We start from the raw sequence: 20,738 nt of genomic DNA on the forward strand, positions 1-20,738 counted from the left end.
TGGGAGGAGGGTGCGATGGGGGGGTGTGGGAGGAGGGTGCGGTGTGGGGGTGTGGGAGGAGGGTGCGATGGGGGTGTGTGGGAGGAGGGTGCGGTGAGGGGGTGTGGGAGGAGGGTGCGGTGAGGGGGTGTGGGAGGAGGGTGCGGTGAGGGGGTGTGGAAGGAGGGTGCGGTGAGGGGGTGTGGAAGGAGGGTGCGGTGCGGGGGGTCTGGAAGGAGGGTGCGGTGAGGGGGTGTGGGAGGAGGGTGCGGTGCGGGGGTGTGGAAGGAGGGTGCGGTGAGGGGGGAGGAGGGTGCAGTGGGGGGGAGGAGGGTGCATGGGGGGGAGGATGGTGCATGGGGGGGAGGAGGGTGCGGTGCGGGGGGAGGAGGGTGCATGGGGGGGAGGAGGGTGCGGTGGGGGGGAGGAGGGTGCGGTGGGGGGGAGGAGGGTGCGGTGGGGGGGAGGAGGGTGCGGTGCGGGGGGAGGAGGGTGCGGTGGGGGGGGAGGGTGCGGTGGGGGTGGGAGGGTGCGGTGGGGGGAGCAGTGTGTGGTGCGGGGAGAGGAAGGTGTGGTGTGGGGGTGTGGGAGGAGGGTGTGGTGGGGGGGAGGAGGGTGCGGTGAGGGGGTGTGGGAGGAGGGTGCGGTGGGGGGGAGGAGGGTGCGGTGGGGGGGTGTGGGAGGAGGGTGCGGTGTGGGGGTGTGGGAGGAGGGTGCGGTTGGGGGGGGAGGAGGGTGCGGTGGGGGGGGAGGAGGGTGCATGGGGGGGAGGAGGGTGCGGTGGGGGGGAGGAGGGTGCGGTGGGGGGGAGGAGGGTGCGGTGGGGGGGAGGAGGGTGCATGGGGGGGAGGAGGGTGCGGTGGGGGGGAGGAGGGTGCGGTGGGGGGGAGGAGGGTGCGGTGCGGGGGGAGGAGGGTGCGGTGGGGGGGGAGGGTGCGGTGGGGGGAGCAGTGTGCGGTGCGGGGAGAGGAAGGTGTGGTGTGGGGGTGTGGGAGGAGGGTGTGGTGGGGGGGAGGAGGGTGCGGTGAGGGGGTGTGGGAGGAGGGTGCGGTGGGGGGGGAGGAGGGTGCGGTGGGGGGGTGTGGGAGGAGGGTGCGGTGTGGGGGTGTGGGAGGAGGGTGCGGTTGGGGGGGGAGGAGGGTGCGGTGGGGGGGAGGAGGGTGCGGTGCGGGGGTAGGATTGTGCGGTGGGGGGTTGTGGGAGGAGGGTGTGGTGGGGGTGTGGGAGGAGGGTGCGGTGGGGGGGTTGTGGGAGGAGGGTGCGGTGAAGGGGGAGGAGGTTGCGGTGGGGGGCAGGAGGGTGCGGTGGGGGGGGGAGGGTGTGGTGGGGGTGGTGTGGGACGATGGTGCGGTGAGGGGGAGGAGGGTGCGGTGGGTGGGGGGGATGAGGGTGCGGTGAGAGGGGTACGGGTGCGTGGTGTGATGTTAACCTTCCCCAGTTGATAGGAATACAGGTAGTAAGTGAAATCCTTGAGCGATGGGATATCTAAGCCAAACTGTCATTTGGAACATTTTCTCCCATTTTTCAGACGGAGATAAAATTTGCCTGGCAACCAGAATAGTATTTTTTATTGCATATGATGTATTACAATAATAGAGACGTGAATCAACAAGTTGTGAAGTGGAGGATATCCAATCAGAGAGGGATTCTAAATCCATCCTCAGTATAATGTTACTGTTAGACATTGACACAAATCCTGAAGCATTTTTATTGTTAGAATAAAGACAATATCCATTAAACCAATGCCATTTTGATTACTAGTCAGCTCCTTCAGAATAATTAATAAAGATAACATTGGACTTGTCGGAAGACTGCAAAACAGTTAAGAACATTATGCATTGTTTAAAGGAGAAGGTAAATCTTTGTGTAGATATTATTAGGAATTACTTTAAGTTTTATTCTCTATAAAATTCCAATTTATATGACTATTTTGATCCATTTTGTGTTAAATAGACAAGAGCAGTCATGCAGAGGTGAATGATATTTTCTATTTCCGTGCTTTCTTATTATCTTATGGTGTAAGCTAAGGGCTTCTGCTCCTCATCACTTTTGCCAGTGTGGGACCTATAGCAGGATTTGTTCAGTTTCCCCAGTACCCCTTATGTAGTAAATGTTCATCAGATATCGAAGAAAGACAGATACTGGGATCATATCTTGAGAGCCTATATAGTGACTCCAGATTTGCTGCAACAGAGCCCCTTGATTTCATATCACCCCACATTTCTGTCTTTTTAACACAAAATAAACTAACATAAACATTCTGAAAAGCAAAAATTTAAATTGAGGTGACTTATGGGTTAGTATTTGATATTAGTAACACTTACTAACAGAGATAATTCCTCTGTTCAAATACAAGGCTGCAATAGCCAGCAGAGACACTAGAAGCAAGCGATAAGGAAGAGTTGATTTTATAGCTGTGTTAATTTGTCATCATCCAGACAGAAAGCTTCATTTTTCTGGCCTTCACTCCCGCCCAGTGTGTTACAGTAGATCCCATTCTCAATCCCTTTCAGCTTTTTGTCTTCATTTTCTTCATCTTCCTCTTCTGAAGCTCTTGCTTTCCTATAACAGATAAAACACGTCAGAACGGTAACTGTGGTATTATGTAACAATTGGATTAAACCCCTCTTCAATCTGGGTTCAATTCTATTCATTGTTACGGTGTTTACCCTTATGTTGAAACTCTTATTACCATTGTAGGATTGCCCACCAGACACAGGCCAATAAATATTTAGACGCTACTTTTATTTTGCTCGTTATGATTTTATTGGCACAGTGGAATTTAATTGGGATGGGTGCAGGAAAGAATTGCATAAGATGTTTTCACCCAGGATGAAGAAGCAACTATGTGAATTTTAAATTGGAGAAGACATTAGTAAAAGGGTAGTCAAAGGAAGGGTGGGGCCAATTAGGGACCAAAAAGATGATATTATTGTGGAGGCAGAGGGCATGGCTGAGGAATTAGGTAAGTACTTTACACCTGTCTTCACTAAAGAAGAGGATGCTGCCAAGCGATATTGGATGGGATAAAAATAGATAAAGAGGAGGTGCTTAAAAGGCTGGCAGTCCTCAAAGTAGAAAAGTCACCTGGTCCGGATGGGATGAAGCTTAGGGTACCGAGGGAAGTAAGGGTGGAAATTGCAGAGGCTCTGGCCACATTCTTCCAATCCTCCTTGGATATGGGGGTGGTGCCAGAGGACTGGAGGATTGCAAATGTTACACCCCTGTTTAAAAAAGGGGAGAGCGATAAACCCAGCAACTACAGGCCAGTCAGCCTAATGTCGGTGGTAGGGAAATTTTTAGGCCGGAATTTTGCCTACCTCGGCGGGTCCGGTGTGGGCAGTGGCCATGGCGGGATGTGACCCCGCTGATAGCTCCATCCCGCTGCTGAAAACAAACTTATGTTAATAGGGCCTATTAAGCTCGCCCAGCACGTTACCCGGCCCAATTAAATGGTGCGGGTCTGCTGACGTTATTCATGACGCATTTTCAGCCGGGATCTTTAAAAGGACCATGGCCATATTAGATTTGAAGTTTAATCTAACATAATGCTGTCAGTGCATTACAGCATTGGAGTGCTGCAAACACTGACAATGACTGCACAGAGGTGCAGGGCTGCACCCAGGTTCTCCGATGACTCCCTCCATATGCTTATGGAGGGAGTCGGAGCATGCAGGGAGGTCCTCTTCCCTTCCATGGGTGGAAGAGACCTCTCCAGGAGATCAACACAGCCTGGTTGCAGATGGCAGAGGAGGTCACAAGCAGGGATGTGTTCAGGAGGACCTGGGTGCAGTGCCGCAAACGTTTCAATGATCTAATTCGATCAGGAAACGTTAGTACAAAGCCACACTCAATTGCATCCTGCTATGCCTCTCATCACAATCCCATCATTCTGCCTTCCCTACCCTACTCCTGCACATCCTTACTCACACCAACATACCTTCCCTCTCTCTCTATCTACATTATCACATCTCCATCTCACTAGCCAGGCCTCACGCTCACCCCCATCCTAGTGCAATCATACCAACTAACAACACATAAGGTTAGCCACTTGGGTGTTCATAGAATCATAGAAATGTACAGCACAGAAGGAGGCCATTCGGCCCATCTTGTCCGTGCCGGACGACAAAGAGCTATCCAGCCGAATCCCACTTTCCAGCACTTGGTCCATATCCCTGTAGGTTACGGCACTTCAAGTGCACATCCAAGTACTTTTTAAATGTGATGAGGGTCTCTGCCTCTACCATTCTTTCAGGCAGTGAGTTCCAGAGCCCCACCACCCTCTGCAAAGATTTCTCCTCAAATCTCCTCTAAACCTCCGACCAATTATTTTAAATCTGTGCCCCCTGGTTATCGACCCCTCTGCTAAGGGAAATAGGTCCTTCCTAACCACTCTATCTAGGCCCCTCATAATTTTATACACCTCAATTAGGTCTCCATTCAACCTCCTCTGTTCCAAAGAAAACAACCCTAGCCTATCCAATCTTTCCTCATATCTATAATTCCCCAGCCCAGGCAACATCCTCGTAAATCTCCTCTGCACCCTCTCTAGTGCAATCACATCCTTCCTGTAATGTGGTGACCAGAACTGCACGCAGTATTCTTGCTGCGCCTTAACTCGTGTTTTATACAGTTCAAGCATAACCTCCCTGCTCTTAAATTCTATGCCTCGGCTAATAAAGGCAAGAATCCCGTATGTCTTCTTAACCACCTTATCTACCTGTCCTGCTACCTTCAGGGATCTGTAGACATGCACTCCAAGGTCCCTCTGATCCACTGCACTTCTCAGTGTCCTACCATTTATTGTGTATTATTGTGATTTATCCAATGTTTATGTAAAGTTTCTGTTAATGTGGTGTCAAACATAAAAATCTTTATTTTGAACACTTTCCGGTCTTGGACAGATTTGTGTGCACCTTTGGAAGTGGCTTAGTGAGTTGCAGTGAATGGTGAGACATAATGGTACCCCCTGCAATGGTGGTGAGTGTGAAAGGAATGGCTAGGTCATTGTAGGGATGCTTTATGGTATTGATGTGGGGTGGTGCCAACCTGGCACATCATGTGGTAGCCATATGGGTGTACAGCGTAAACTTAACTAAATCTGGCCATGATGAGGCCATCCCTGGCCTCTTGGGCAGCAATGTGCTCGGGTGCTGATACCCTTTATCCTGTGCAGAATCAGGTGATTGCAGAGAAAGTTGGTGTTGTTGTTGGTGAGGCTGGTGTGCCTGGTGCTGCTGGTGTTGGGGCTCATTGTGGTCCGATTCCGAAGACCAAGGTGAGACAGTATAAATGGCACCCATGTTGCTGCAATAGCTGGCAGGTGAAGTAGAGATGACAGATGCATTCTGTCAGTGGTGATAGAGTTCTTCCAATGAGGTGAGACTGGATGGAGACTTTGCTGGAAGGACTTGCAGCCTGCAGAATTTGTGCTGGAAATGGACTGAGCAACAGCTTCTGCCTAAGGAAAGTGATCATCTGTCAGGTGGGAGCTTTTACTGTACACTTAATGCTGTCAAGTAATCAGCTGGAGCAATGGCCACTCAACTCCCGCCTCAGGTTGACAGATGTGTTTCCCGAGCAGGGTACTTCCCTTGGCCATGCAGTTAATTTTAAAAAGTAAGTTAAACAAGCCTGTTAAGGGTCTGACAACTAGCTGCTAATCATCTCAATTGGGTCACCCACCACTGCTGGTTGGGTTAGCTCCACGATGACAGACGCGCCTGGAGGAAAGGCGAGTGGGAGCGGGATGACAGCGGGTTCCCGAACCACTCCCAAAAATAATAACTGTCCCATTCGACCCACCACCGATCACACCTGCTACCACCCAGAAAATTCCAGCCTTACACTCAATATTCTGGGACAAAATTAATTGCCATTTGGAAAAGTATGGGTTTTTAAATGAAAGTCAGCATGGATTTGTTAAAGGCAAATTGAGTTTGACTAACTTGATTGAGTTCTTTGATGAAGTAATGGACAGGGTTGATGAGGATTGTGTGGTGGATGTTGTGCATTTGGACTTTCAAAAGGCGTTTGACAAAGTACCACATAATAGACTTGTTAGCAAAATTAAAGCCTGTGGGATTAAAGGGACAGTGGCAGTGTGGATATAAAATTGGCTAAGGTACAGAAAGCAGAGAGTAGTGGTGAATGGTTGTTTTTCAGACTGGAAGGAAGTGTACAATAGTATCCCCCAGGGGTCGGTATTAGAACCACTGCTCTTGTTGATTTAGCAACTTTCAAAAAAGAATTGATAAGTACTTGAAGGGAAAAAATGACAGGGCCATAGGGAAAAACAGGGGAGTGGGACGAGTTGGATAGCTCTACCAAAGAGCTGGTGCAGGTGAAATGGGCCGAAATGCCTTCTTCTGTGCTGTATCATTCTATGATTCTATGATTAGCAGTTGAAAACACATTGATACCAGCAACAAACATGTAATGTTATTTAACAGAAGTTATTACCCCCATTTCAAAAAAAGAGATTAATCATTTGTTAAAGTAGGAGACCAAAAGTTTCATACACCCATGGTAAGCTGTTAATTACGAGCTCTGCACGGTGCATTTTAACTCATAAGTTGGCCTTTCGACTCTGGACCCATTGGGTGTATATTGTCTTATAAAAGCTGATATACACATTCCACCCTCATGCAGATTTTTAATGACCTATAAAGATAGAGGTGTAACCACAATAAAAATTACAGGCTCAGCACTTACACCACATTACACAAACACTGGCTAGGTAAAGACCAGCATGATCAAATATTTGACAGGACATAAGGGTTCCTGAGTGCAGGGGACAGGTATAATGGCATCATCTGTGGAAGGCAGCAGTCCAGGGTGAATTGTGTAGATGGGGTTACAGTTAAAGATCGGGGAGTATTTAGGCAGAATCTTTTCTTATTCTCTCTGCTCTCTTTAAATGGGTGGTGTTGAATCCGTGATAGAACAGATGTAGATAGTCTGAAAATAGCAGATGAAAAATTGAACTGAATGGCCTTTTTTCACTCTTTGCTTTACTCGGTTCTGAAACTCAATTCACATCACCTGCCAAATAGCATTTATCTTATCACTTTTTTCATGAATTTGGCACTCCCCCTGATGAGGAATATTGGTGCTGCAGTTTCACCCCTCTGTGTTAACATCAAGATCAAGTACAGTAGGACTTGAGCAAAGTTTCTCTGCCCCAATAAGGTGCCTGAACCCCAACATCAGCCCTTACTACAACAACATGGCAACTTTCCATTTCCCATACGAGTGATGCTCTGAACTCTCTGGGGGTAATCTTGACTTTGTGCGATCGTGTAAAAGGGATGATAGTGAGATGGCACCCCCTTTCACATCTCTCCCCATTTTTACTTTTAATGACTTCAATGGAAATAAAAATGGGGAGAGATGTGAAATGGGTTGCCAACTCACTATCACCCCTTTTACACTATTGCACAAAGTCAAGATTTACCCCCTCTGAATTCAATTTCTAATTGTTGCTGAATATGGGACAATTTTGTACGGTAGGCCAAAGGTCAGTAGGACCTGATTTCTGTCTGTAAAACTCAGGAACCTTACAGCCAGCGGAGACTTTACATCCCATCAGTCTGAGCTGGAACATTCTGCACAGTTTCAGTATCACCATGGTAACAAGGCTTGCAACACACTTCGCCAGGTTTAAAAATAGACAAGAGCATGATATCATTGGCAACCTGATGCTCTTATCAGGCTAAAGAATATGGCTGCCTCAACTAATATCACAAAATGACACCACAATATAACACCACAATGTAACATCACAATGTTACATTAAATTTACTGTTTCAAGTTTTAAGTTTCTTCCAGGCTTGGGCAGGGCGAAGCAAACTCTATGCTGGAGAGCAGGTGAGAGTAGTTAATTAATTAACTGGTCTAATCTGGTTCTGGTGGGTGGGTAGGTAGGTCTTTTTCTATCTTTGCCAGCTGCCAGGAGTTAAAAAGCTGCACGAGAGGGGACAGAGAACCAGCGGCAGTTCAGCTCTGTGACACCCCCCAACTGCATTCGGAGAAAAATAAAAGGTGACATCACAGGGAAAAGAGTAAGTGATTGGTTGGTGAGTATTTTGCTCACTTCTCTTATCTTTTAAAGCCCAAGAAATTTATTAGTAATTGTAAGGTTTCATTAGTATAAGTAAAGTTTACTAGCAGTAATAAATCTTAATGGTGTAGTAGGGTTTATTAATAATTAATAAAAATAAATAAATTAAGACTCAATAAAGATGGCAGGGCAGGTGATGTGTTGCGACTGCAGTATGTGGGAGCTCCTGGACACCAGTGTGATCCACGACGAACACGTCTGCCGTAAGTGTCTGCGGTTCGAGGAGCTTCGGCTCAGAGTTGATGAGCTGGAGGCCGGGCTGCGGACACTGCGATGCATCAGAGAGGGGAAAAGTTACCTGGACACTTTATTCCAGGAGGCAGTCACACCTCTTAGGATAGGGTCTTCTGATTTGGTCAGTGGTCAAAGACAGGAGGATGTGACTGTGAGTGAGGCAGGTATAGGGACCCAGGAGGTGGAGGAGCCTCAGCCTTTGCAATTGTCCAACAGGTCTGAGGTGTAGGATTCTCAAAATTCCCACATTCCCCAAAGTTATTAATAAAGGGACCCTGAAGGACAAGTTATCAATAAGGGTACCCTGAAGGAAATGGCTTCTGGACCTTGTGGCAGAAACCTGCAAGATTGAAAGCAGGACCCTGCAAAAACGGCAGGCCAAGTTCAAAAGGCTTTGAAAAACCTGACATGCCTGGACCTGTAGGAGACTTGTTATTTTGAAGCCAGACAACTAGATGATGCAGAATACGCATTCTTCATTTTTGAAACAAATCAACTCAGGAAAGACTTAATCTTGAACCCATCAAACCTTTGCATAAATAATTGCTTACAGTTTAAACTGGCTACCAAGTCAGGAAGATACCGATTCACATTATGCATAACAAACACCCAAGATATTAAAAGCCATTTAGCAACGAGACAACCGCCCCAAAAGCAGTTAAGGTGAACGACTATAATCACCTTAGATGAGCCCGCCAAAATTAGACAAAGAACTAACCCTGATTTGGCGCGCAGATAACGAACTTTGAAATAGTATAATTGTAGGCCCACCGGTAACCGAGGAAGCAGAAGCAGGCAAGCAAGGCGAGAAGAAGGCGGGCCGACGAGCAAGCAGAGAAGGGCAGTGTGGTGAAGCGTTGGGGGCGAGCAGGCACCCGCTAGTCCAAGTTACTCAAAACGCAAAGAAGCGTTGGAGATGAGCAGGCACACGCTCAGGTCCAGGGTTACTCGAAACTCAAAGAAGCAGACAGGCACGGTGGGGCAGGCTCGACCGAAGACAACTAGGCTGCAACCGCAGCCTTACACGAGGAACGACCACGAGCACCGCGGTAAAAAAGGGCCGGGTAAACCATACCTTCAGATCATTACCACTGCACAGGTAATGATCTAGGCCACCGCGACCGAGCCGACACCGAAGACCACCAACCGAACCCCAACCACAACAAATCTTCGATGACCAGACACCACCAGAAGAACAAAACCCGAAGTTTTCCACTCTACAAGATAAAGTACCCAACAAAGACTTTACTCCCTATCTCTAACGGAGAAAAGAGGGTACTTTACTCAGACAACTCCACCACCGCGCCCTGGGACCACGTGGCGATGGCAGGCCCCAAAGGACACAAAGAGCGAACCCCAAAACCGCAACCGTCTTAATCGACTGGATTTGACCTGTCCAGAAACCCTTATTGGTGAGCATAATCCCTGGCCCCTTATAGCACAATTTAGTTAGATATTGGGGGTGGGACAAGGGTAGGGGGATTATGAATGTGATTTTCCCTCGATGTGCCGTGTGTTCCCCATTCCTAATTAAGTGCACTCTTGTATGCCTGTAACTATTCCAGTAATTTTCAGTGTTGTAATTTTATTGTGCCTTTTAATAAAATACAGTTTTCTTATACCAAACCAGTTGTCTACTCTAATTCTGTATCGCCGCCTGTACCTAGGTCCAGTGTCTAGAACCCAGGGGTGTGGGAGCGATTCGAACCGCTCAAAACAGTCAGGGGCAAGCTGACTACACACACACCACCCCCTACAGAGGTTAGAAACATAGAAGATAGGAGCAGGAGTAGGCCATTCGGCCCCTCGAGCATGCTCCGCCATTCAATGCGATCATGGCTGATCATCCAAATTCAGTACCCTGTCCCTGCTTTCTCCCCATATCCCGTGATCCCCTTAGCCTTAAGAAATATATCTAACTCCTTCTTGAATATATTTAATGAATTGGTCTCAACTGTCTTCTGTGGTAGAGAATTCCACAGGTTCACCACTCTCTGGGTGAAGAAATTCCTCCTCATCTCAGTCCTAAATGGTTTACCCCTTATCCTTAGATTGTGACCCCTGGTTCTGGACTCCCCCACCATCGGGAACAGCCTTCCTGCATCTAGTCTGTCTAGACCTGTTAGAATTTTATAAGTTTCAATGAGATCCCCTCTCATTTTTCTAAACTCTAGGGAATATAAGCCTAATCGACCCAATCTCCCTTCATATGTCATTCCTGCCATCCCAAGTATCAGTCTGGTGAATCTGCGCTGCACTCCCTCCATGGTAAGAACATCCTTCCTCAGATAAGGCAACCAAAAGTGTGCACAATACTCAAGGTGTGGTCTCACCAAGGCCCTGTACAACTGTAGCAAGACATCCTTGCTCCTGTACTCGAATCCTCTCGCTATGAAGGCCAGCATACCATTTGCCTTCGTAACCGCCCGCTGCACCTGCATGCTTACCTTCAGCGACTGGTGCACAACGATACCCAGGTCTCGTTGCACTTCCCCTTCTCCCAATCTATTGCCATTCAGATAATAATCTGCCTTCCTGTTTTTGCCACCAAAGTGGATAACCTCGCATTTATCCACATTAAACTGCATCTGCCATGCATCTGCCCAATCGCCCATCATGTCCAAATCGTACTGGAGTTTCTCTGCATCCTCCTCACATCACACACGCCCACCCAGCTTTGTGTTCGTCTGCAAACTTGGAGATATTACATCTAGATCCCTCGTCTAGATCGTTAATATATATTAATAACTGGGGTCCTAGCACTGATCCCTGCGGTACCCCACTAGTCACTGCCTTCTACTCGGAAAAAGACCCACTTATTCCGACTCTTTGCTTCCTGTCTGCCAACCAGTTTTCTATCCAAGTCAGTACCTTACCCCCAATCCATGTGCTTTAACTTTGCACGCTAATCTCTTATGCGGGACCTTATCGAAAGCCTTCTGAAAGTCCAAATACACCACATCCACTGGTTCTCCCTTATCTATTTTACCAGTTACATCCTCAAAAAAATCCAGTAGATTAGTCAAGCATGATTTACCTTTTGTAAATCATTGTTGAATTTGTCCGATCCTGTCACTGTTTTCCAAGTGCTCTGCTATTACATCTTTAATAATGGACTCTAGCATTTTCCCCACTACCGATGTCAGGCTTACCAGTCTATAATTCCCCTTTTTTCTCTATGACCTTTTTTAAATAGTGGGGTTACATTAGCTACCCTCCAATTCATGGGAACTGTTCCAGAGTCTATAGAATTTTGGAAGATGACCAGCAATGCATCTACTATTTCTAGGGCTACTTCCTTAAGTACCCTAGGATGTAGATTATCGGGCTCTGGGGATTTATCGGCCTTCAATCCCATCAATTTCCCTAACACCATTTCCCTACAAATACTGATTTCATTCAGTTTCTCCCTCTCATTAGACTCTATGTTCCCCGACATCACAGAATCACAGAATCTACAGTGCAGATAGAGGCCATTTCGGCCCATCGAGCCTGCACCGACACATATCCCACCCTATCCCCGTAACCCCACGTATTTAATCCCCTAACACGAAGGGTCAATTTATCATAGCCAAATCAACCTAACCTGCACATCTTTGGACTGTGGGAGGAAACTGGAGCACCTGGAGGAAACCCACGCAGATACAGGGAGAATGTGCAAACTCCACACAGACAGTCGCCCGAGGCCAGATTTGAACCCGGGTCCCTGGCGCTGTGAGGCAACAGTGCTAAACACTATGCCACTGTGCATCTCTGGGAGTTTATTTGTGTCCTCCTTTGTGAAGACAGAACCAAAGTATGTATTTAATTGGTTGGCCATGGCTTTGTTCCCCATTATAAATTCCCCTGATTCTGACTGCAAGGGACCTCTGCTTGACTTTACCAATCTTTTTCTCTTCACATATCTATAGAAGCTTTTACAGTCAGTTTTTATGTTCCGTGTGAGCCTACTCTCATACTCTATTTTCCCCCTCTTAATTAATCCCTTTGTCCTCCTTTGCTGAATCCTAAACTGCTCCCAATCCTCAGGTTTGCTGATTTTTCTGGCCAATTTATATGTCCTCTCCTTGGATCTTATGCTATCCCTAATTTCCCTTGTTAGCCAATGTTGAGTCACCTTTTTTGTTTTATTTTTATGCCAAACAGGGATGAACAAATTCTGTAGTTCATCCATGCGATCTTTAAATGTTTGCCATTGCCTATTCACCGTCAACCCTTTAAGTAACATTCCCCAATCCATCCTAGCCAACTTGCGCCTCATACCATCATAGTTTCCTTTATTTAAATTCAGTACCCAAGTCTCTGAATCAACTACTTCACTCTCCATCTTAATGAAGAATTCCATCCAAGGGGCCTCACACAACAAGATTGCTAATTAATCCTTTCTCATTACATAGTACCCAGTCTATGATGGCCTGATCTCTAGTTGGTTCCTCGACATATTGGTCCAGGAAACCATCCCATATACACTCTAGGAATTCCTCTTCCACAGTATTGTTACTAATTTGGTTAGACCAATCTATATGTAGATTAAAGTCACCCATGATAACTGCTGTGCCCTTATTGCACGCATCTCTAATATCCCATTTAATACCATCCCCAACCTCAGCATTACTGTTTAGGGGTCTGTATTCTGTCCGTTGGTATTTCTCAGCTCTACCCATACAGATCCCACATCATCAGAGCTAATATCCTTCCTTACTATTGTGTTAATCTCCACTTTAACCAGCAATGCTACCCCACCGCCTTTTCCTTTTTGCCTGTCCTTCCTGAATATTGAATACCCCTGGATGTTGAATTCCCAGCCTTGGTCACCCTGGAGCCATGTCTCCGTAATCCCAATTATATCATATCCGTTTACATCTATTTGCGCAGCTAATTCATCCACCTTATTCCTTATTACGAATGCTCCTCGCATTAAGACACAAAGCCTTCAGGCTTGTTTTTTTAACACTCTTAGACCTTTTAGAATTATTGCTTACTGCGGCCATGTTTGATTTACACCCTTGATTTCTCTGACTTCCACTTTTGCTTTTCACCTTCCTGTCTTTTGCTTCTATCCTTGCTTCCCTTTCCTATGTCTCCCTGCACAGGTTTCCAACCCCCTGCCATTTTAGTTTAAACCCTCCCTTCTTGCGGCCTGTATGGATGAAAGCGGTGGCTGTCAGGTGGATGAGCAAACTGACCATGGCACCGAGGTACAGGAAGCCATTCAAGCGGGGGAGTTAATAGGAATGTAGTGGTAATAGGGGACAGCATAGTCAGGGGGATAGATACAGTTCTCTGCAGCCAAGAGCGAGAGTCCAGATGGCTGCGTTGCCTGCCTGGTGCCAGGGTTCAGGACATCTGCTCTGGGCTGGAGATGAACTTGCAGTGGGAGGGGGAGGAGCCAGTGGTCGTGGTCCACGTAGGTACCAACGAGGTTCTGCTGAGAGTATGAGCAATTAAAAAGCAGAACCTCAAGATTAATAATGTCTGCATTATTACCTGAGCCACAAGCAAAATTGGCATAGGGTAAATAAAATTAGAGAGATGAATGCATGGCTCAAAGACTGGTGTGGGAGAAATGGGTTTTGATTCCTGGGGCACTGGCTCCAGTACTGGGGAAAGTGGGATCTGTATCATTGGGACGGTCTTCACCCGAACCATGCTGGGACCAGTGTTCTGGCGATTTGTATAACTAGTATAGTAGAGAGGGCTTGTGGATGCATTGGTAATAATTTTCCAAAACTCCCTGGACTCAGCAAAGGTCCCGGCAGACTGGAAAACTGCTAATGTAACGCCCTTATTTAAAAAGGGCAGTAGACAGAAGGCTGGAAACCATAGACCGGTTAGCCTGACATCTGTGGTAGGTAAAATATTGGAGTCCATTATTAAGGAGACAGTAACAGGACATTTGGATAATCATAATTTAATAGGACAAAGTCAGCATGGTTTTATGAAGGGGAAGTCATGTTTGACAAATTTGTTGGAGTTCTTTGAGGAAGTAACATATAGGGTGGATAAAGGGGAACCAGTGGACGTTGTGTATTTAGACTTCCAAAAGGCATTTGACAAGGTGCCACACAAAAGATTATTGCTTAAGATAAAAAATCATGGGATTGGGGGTAATATTCTGGCATGGATAGAGGATTGGCTATCTAACAGAAGGCAGAGAGTTGGGATAAATGGTTAATTCTCGGACTGGCAATCAGTAACTAGTGGTGTTCCACAGGGGTCAGTGCTGGGTCCCCAACTCTTTACAATCTATATTAACGATTTGGAGGAGGGGACCGAGTGTAACATATCAAAGTTTGCAGAAGATACTAAGATGGGAGGGAAAGTAGTAAGTGAGGAGGACATAAAAAACCTGCAAGGGGACATAGACAGGCTAAGTAAGTGGGCAGAGATTTGGCAGATGGAATACAATACTGGAAAGTGTGAGGTTATGCACTTTGGCAGGAAAACTCGTAGAGCAAGTTATTATCTTAATGGCAAGAAACTGGAAAGTACTGAAGTACAAAGGGATCTGGGGGTCCTGGTGCACGAAACTCAAAAGGTTAGTATGCAGGTGCAGCAAGTGATTAAGAAGGCCAATGGAATGTTGGCTTTCATTGCTAGGGGGATAGAATATAAAAATAGGGAGGTATTGCTTCAGTTGTACAAGGTATTGGTGAGACCGCACCTGGAATACTGCATACAGTTTTGGTGTCCATACTTAAGAAAAGACATACTTGCTCTCGAGTCAGTACAAAGAAGGTTCACTCGGTTAATCCCGGGGATGAGGGGATGGACATATGAGGAGAGGTTGAGTAGATTGGGACTCTACTCATTGGAGTTCAGAAGAATGAGAGGCGATCTTATTGAAACATATAAGATTGTGAAGGGGTTGGATCGGGTGGATGTGGGGAGGATGTGCCCGATGATGGGTGAAACTAGAACTAGGGGGCATAGTCTTAGAATAAGGGGCTGCTCTTTCAAAACTGAGATGAGGAGGAACTACTTCACTCAGAGGGTGGTAGGTCCATGGAATATGCTGCCCCAAAAAGCTGTAGAAGCTACATCATTACATAAATTTAAAACAGAAATAGGCAGTTTCCTAGTAGTAAAGGGAATAAAGGGTTATGGGGAGTGGGCAGGAATTTGGATATGAGTCTAGGTTCGGATCGGTCATGGCCCTGTGAGTAGCGAAGCGGGCCCAGGGGCTGTGTAGCCTGATCCTGCTCCTATTTCGTGTGTCTAATTCTGTTAGATTCAGGAGATGGTTCTGTGATAGTGGATTGGCGGTTAGGATCAGATCAGCCATGATCTTATTGAATGGCGGAGCAGGCTCGAGGGGCTGATTGGCCTACTCCTGCTTCTATTTCTTATGTTCTTATGTTCTTAAACTAAATAGTGGGGGCAAGGGATCAAATTTGGGAAGATGTGGTAAATCAAAGAATAGAGACAAGGCAAGAGAGAAAGGTATTAATATGGGAAATGATAAACAGACTGTGACAGGAAGGGATAGAGAGTACAAATTTTAGAGTAAATAAACAGTTAAGGCTAGAGGTTACAAAAATAATAACAGGACAAAACTAAATGCTCTGCATCTGAATGCACGTAGCATTCGGAACAAAACAGATGAACTGATAGCGCAAATAGAAAAAAATAAGTACGATCTGATAGCCATTACAGAAACATGGCTGCAGGATGACATAGATTGGGACCTGAATATTGAAGGGTACATGACATTTAGGAAGGACGGGAAGCTAGGAAAAGGTGGAGGGGTGGCTCTGTTAATTAATGATGGTATTAGCGCAATAGAGAGGGATGACCTAAGTTCAGGAAACCAGGATGTAGAAGCAGTTTGGGTAGAGATGAGAAATTATAAAGGCAACAAGTCACTTGTGGGAGTGGTGTACAGGCCCCCCAACAGTAACCACATGGTAGGATGGAGTATAAAGGAAGAAATAATGGGAGCTTGTCAGAAAGGTATGGCAATAATCATGGGGGATTTTAATCTACATATAGACTAGATGGGCAAAGGTAGCCTAGATGAGGAGTTCATAGAATGTTTTCGGGATAGTTTCTTAGAACAGTACATTCTGGAGCCAACCAGAGAGCAGGCTATACTAGACCTGGTATTGTGCAATGAGATAGGATTAATTCATGACCTCATAGTGAAGGTGCCCCTAGGTAGCAGCAATCATATGACTGAATTTTACATTCAGTTTGAGGGAGAGAAGAGTGGGTCCAAGACTAGTATTTTAAAATTAAATAAGGGCAATTATGAGGGCATGAAAGCAGAGCTAGCTAAAGTGAACTGACAAATTAGGTTAAGGGATAGTCAATAGAGTTGCAGTGGCAGACATTTAAGGGGATATTTCAAAATACACAGAATATATACATTCCAATGAGAAAGAAAAATTCCAAGGGGAGGACCCACCATCTGTGGTTAACTAAAAAAGTTAAAGATAGTATCAAACTTAAAGAAAAAGCACATAATTGCACACAATGGGTGGCAGGTCAGAAGATTGGACAGAATATAAAAAAACAACAAAGAATGACTAAACGATTAATAAGGAGAGAAAAATTAGAGTATGAGAGAAAGCTAGCTAGAAATATAAAAACAGATAGTCAGAGTTCTATAGATATTTTACAAAGAAAAGTTAACAAAGTCTGCGTTGGTCCTATAAAAAATGAATCTGGGGAATTAATAATGGAAAATAAGGAGATGGCAGTGGAATTGAACAGGTATTTTGCATCAGTCTTCACTAGAGGATACAAGTAACATCCCAGAAATTGCTGTAAATCAGGAAATGGAAGGGAGGCAGGAACTCAAGAAAATTACAATCATCAGGGATGTGGTACTGAGCAAATTGTTGGAGCTGCGAGCTGACAAATCCTCCGGATCCTGATGGGCTTCATCCTAGGGTCTTGAAAGAAGTGGCTAGTGAGATAGTTGATGCGTTGGTTTTAATTTTCAAAAATTCCCTAGATTTGGGGAAGGTTCCATTAGATTGAAAAATAGCAAATGTAACTTTTATTCAAAAATGGAGGAAAACAGAAAGCAGGAAACAACAGGCCAGTTAGCTTAACATCTGTCATAGGGAAGATGTTAGAAGCTATTATTAAAGGTGTTATAGCAGGGCACTTAGGCCTAGAAATTCACTTGCTTGCGCCACCAGTTTGCGCCCAAAGAGGCCACTCAGAGGCTTTAGTGCCTCTGGCCACAACCACCACGATATTTAGCGGGGCGCTAATGGCGGCGTTAGCCTGTAGCGCTGCGCCGCCACCGATGACGTCATCGGTGTGCGCAGCGCCCCGCTACCGCCCCGAGCGCCATATTAGCTCGCGCCCGCCTCCTCCGCGCCGGCCACAAATAGCGACCGGTACACAGGGGCCTACCTGTGGCGGTAGTGGGGCGAGTTAAGGTGGAGGTGCGGCCGGCCGCTTTTTCGGCGGCCGCCTGCCCGCACCTCCGTCCCCGGCCTCCTACACCCCCCCCCCCCCCGCGGCATTTCTGGCTGTTTCCCGAGAGCCCGGCACTTCTCCTTGGTGCCGGGCTCATTTGCCGGCACTCGCGAGCGGGGATCGCGCTGTTGCAGGCACCTCCCCCTTAACAGTGGGAGGAAGGCCTGCAGTACCGCAGCCTGCCGTGCCACAGCGGGTGGTGCTGCGGCACTTTGCGCGCCGATATTCAGTTTCAGCGCCCCAAGCGGGGCGCCCAAAGCCTTGTTTAGCGGCCGGCTTCCACTTGGGGCGCTGAAACTGAATATCCAGATGGCGCAAGTGGCTCCGTGCGCAGCGGTAATTCCGGCGCCCAGGCGAGCTTGGCGCCCCAAACTGAATTTTTAGCCCTTAAAGTTCAAGGTAATCAGGCAGAGTCAACATGGTTTTGTGAAAGGGAAATCATGTTTAATCAATTTATTGGAGTTCTTTGAGGAAGTAACATGTGCTGTGGATAAACGGGAACCGGTGGATGTACTGTACTTAGATTTCCAGAAGGCATTTGATAAGGTGCCACATCAAAGGTTATTGCAGAAAATAAAAGCTCATGGTGTAGGGTGTAACATATTGGCATGGATAGAAGATTGGCGAGCTAACAGGAAACAGAGTAGGCATAAATGGGTCATTTTCTGGTTGGCAAGATGTAACGAGTGGTGTGCCACAGGGATCAGTGCTGGGGCCTCAACTTTTTACAATTTATATAAATGACTTGGATGAAGGGACTGAAGGTATGGTTGCTAAATTTGCTGATGACACAAAGATAGGTAGGAAAGTAAATTTGTGAAGAGGACATAAGGAGGCTACAAAGGGATATAGATAGGTTAAGTGAGTGGGCAAAGATCTGGCAAATGGAGTATAATGTGAGAAAATGTGAAATTGTCCATTTTGGCAGGAAGAGTAAAAAAGAAGCATATTATCTAGATGGTGAGAGATTGCAGAGCTCTGAGATGCAGAGGGATCTGGGTGTCGTAGTGCAAAAGGTTAGTATGCAGGTACAGCAAGTAATTAGGAAAGCTAATAGAATGTTATCATTTATTGCGAGGGGAATTGAATACAAAAGTAGGGAGGTTATGCTTCAGTTATACAGGGCATTGGTGAGACCACATCTGGAGTACTGTGTACAGTATTGGTCTCCTTATTTAAGGAAGGATGTAAATGTGTTGGAAGCAGTTCAGAAAAGGTTTACTAGACTAATACCTGGAATGGGCGGGTTGTCTTATGAGGAAAGGTTGGACAGGCTAGGCTTTTATCCGCTGGAGTTTAAAAGAGTAAGAGGTGACTTGATTGAAACATATAAGATCCTGAGGGGTCTTGACAGGGTGGATGTGGAGAGGATGTTTCCTCTTGTGGGAGAATCTAGAACTAGGGGTCACTGTTTAAAAATAAGGGGTCGCCCATTTAAGACAGAGATGAGGAGAAATTTTTTCCCAGAAGGTCATGAGTCTTTGGAACTCTCTTCCTCAGAGGGTGGTAGAAGCAGAGTCTTTGAATATTTTTAAGGCAGAGGTAGATAGATTCTTGATAAGCAAGGGGGTAAAAGGTTATTGGGGATAGGTGGGAATGTGGAGTAATCAGATCAGCCATGATCTTATTAAATGGCGGAGCAGGCTCGAGGGGCTGAGTGGCCTACTCCTGCTCCTAATTCGTATGTTCGTAATGTGACCCCACAATGTGACTGAGTTCCAGAGCGGACAGCTCACAAAACCTGCCCAGTAGCCCCTCTCCCAACATCTCTATGCCAATAACCCCCTTTTCTTGATGAAAGGTAAGGTTTCTGAGCAGAGCACTGCATCCCATGGTACACAGGCCTGTGTCGGGTAACCAGGAAATTGCTCATCTGGCTCGGAACAGTTCAGTCTCATTTTTGGGAGATTTGTGCCAGTATTGGTAGTGGGCGGATCAAGCAAGTAGATTGACAATAATCAGGTTTCATTCACACAGACTACCTCAGACCCACCTTGTGCACTGAGGCATCGAATGCCTTCACCTTCATGACGTGGAAGTGACATAATGTTTTTGATGATAATTGACACCATTGCCCTGTGTTTTTGCACCCTCACGAATGCTCATGAATCTCTGATGGAGTCCCGAGCCAGCTTACTGCTTTTACCAAATATCACAGTCCGTTATATGTCAGAGCATATATTCAGCAATAGAAGCCTAATCAACATAGTGCTGCTTGTCAAAGTGAAGGGCAGCCTGCTTAAGAAAAGCTTTGTAAACCTCCTTCCTAATGATGGGCTGCAACATTTCCAAGAAAGTGAAATGTATCAATGAGTGAGAGGCTTCAGGAAACCAACTGTGCTCCCTAATGCTACCATTCATTGCTAATGTATGTGAGATTGGTCAATATGTTGATGAAAATAAAGTGAGTGACCACAAGGATGGGTAGAATATAGTGAGAATGTAGAGCAATGACCAAGTGCAACAAGGCTGCTGAGAAAGTCCTGTGGCTTCAGTGGCCTAATGGATAGGAACTAAATGATTTTAATTACTATGTTCGACAATTGTGAGGTTTTCTTGCTGGGTGGGGACCGCAGAGCGGGAATGGGAATCCCGTGGGACTCAATTTTGAGATCGGGATTGCAGGAGAGTCTGCCCAAGTCTAGCGGAATGCCAATTAATTTAATGTTCAGTGTGGCTAGATTTGTGATTGTGCAAAGAAGGAATGCTCTGTTTTATAAGGGTAGGAGAATAAACTTAAGAGTATTTTAAATATAGGCTCTGTGGATATTCAGAAAGAAATTTAAAGATAGTATTTTATGATCAGTCCTTAAAGTACAATAGATTAGATTAGTATATCTCATGGGAGGCAAATTAAACTTTAGTTTTTGATAATAAATGGTGGAGGAATGACTGTGCAAAGTGGCGGAATGGTGGTGAAGCTGTTTATGTTTTAGTCATGACTTTGTTTCTATTGCTGGAAGCTAGT

The 20,738-nt window shown here is 46.1% G+C and overlaps 1 protein-coding gene across 1 annotated transcript in view; it reads right to left on the reverse strand.

The window, feature by feature from the left end:
- Positions 1-1,529: 1,529 nt before the first annotated feature.
- cltrn (collectrin, amino acid transport regulator) overlaps positions 1,530-20,738 on the reverse strand; it is a 107,872-nt gene continuing 88,663 nt past the window's right edge. The window contains exon 6 of the mRNA XM_086006524.1: positions 1,530-2,541. Within this exon, the coding sequence (XP_085862650.1) occupies positions 2,388-2,541 (154 nt within the window). The 3' untranslated portion in view covers positions 1,530-2,387. The remainder of the gene's footprint in view (positions 2,542-20,738) is intronic.

This window comes from Somniosus microcephalus, chromosome 14 (genome assembly GCF_052327205.1).
Source record: "Somniosus microcephalus isolate GS21.2 chromosome 14, FLI_Smic_1.0, whole genome shotgun sequence".
Taxonomy (NCBI): Eukaryota; Metazoa; Chordata; class Chondrichthyes; order Squaliformes; family Somniosidae; genus Somniosus; species Somniosus microcephalus.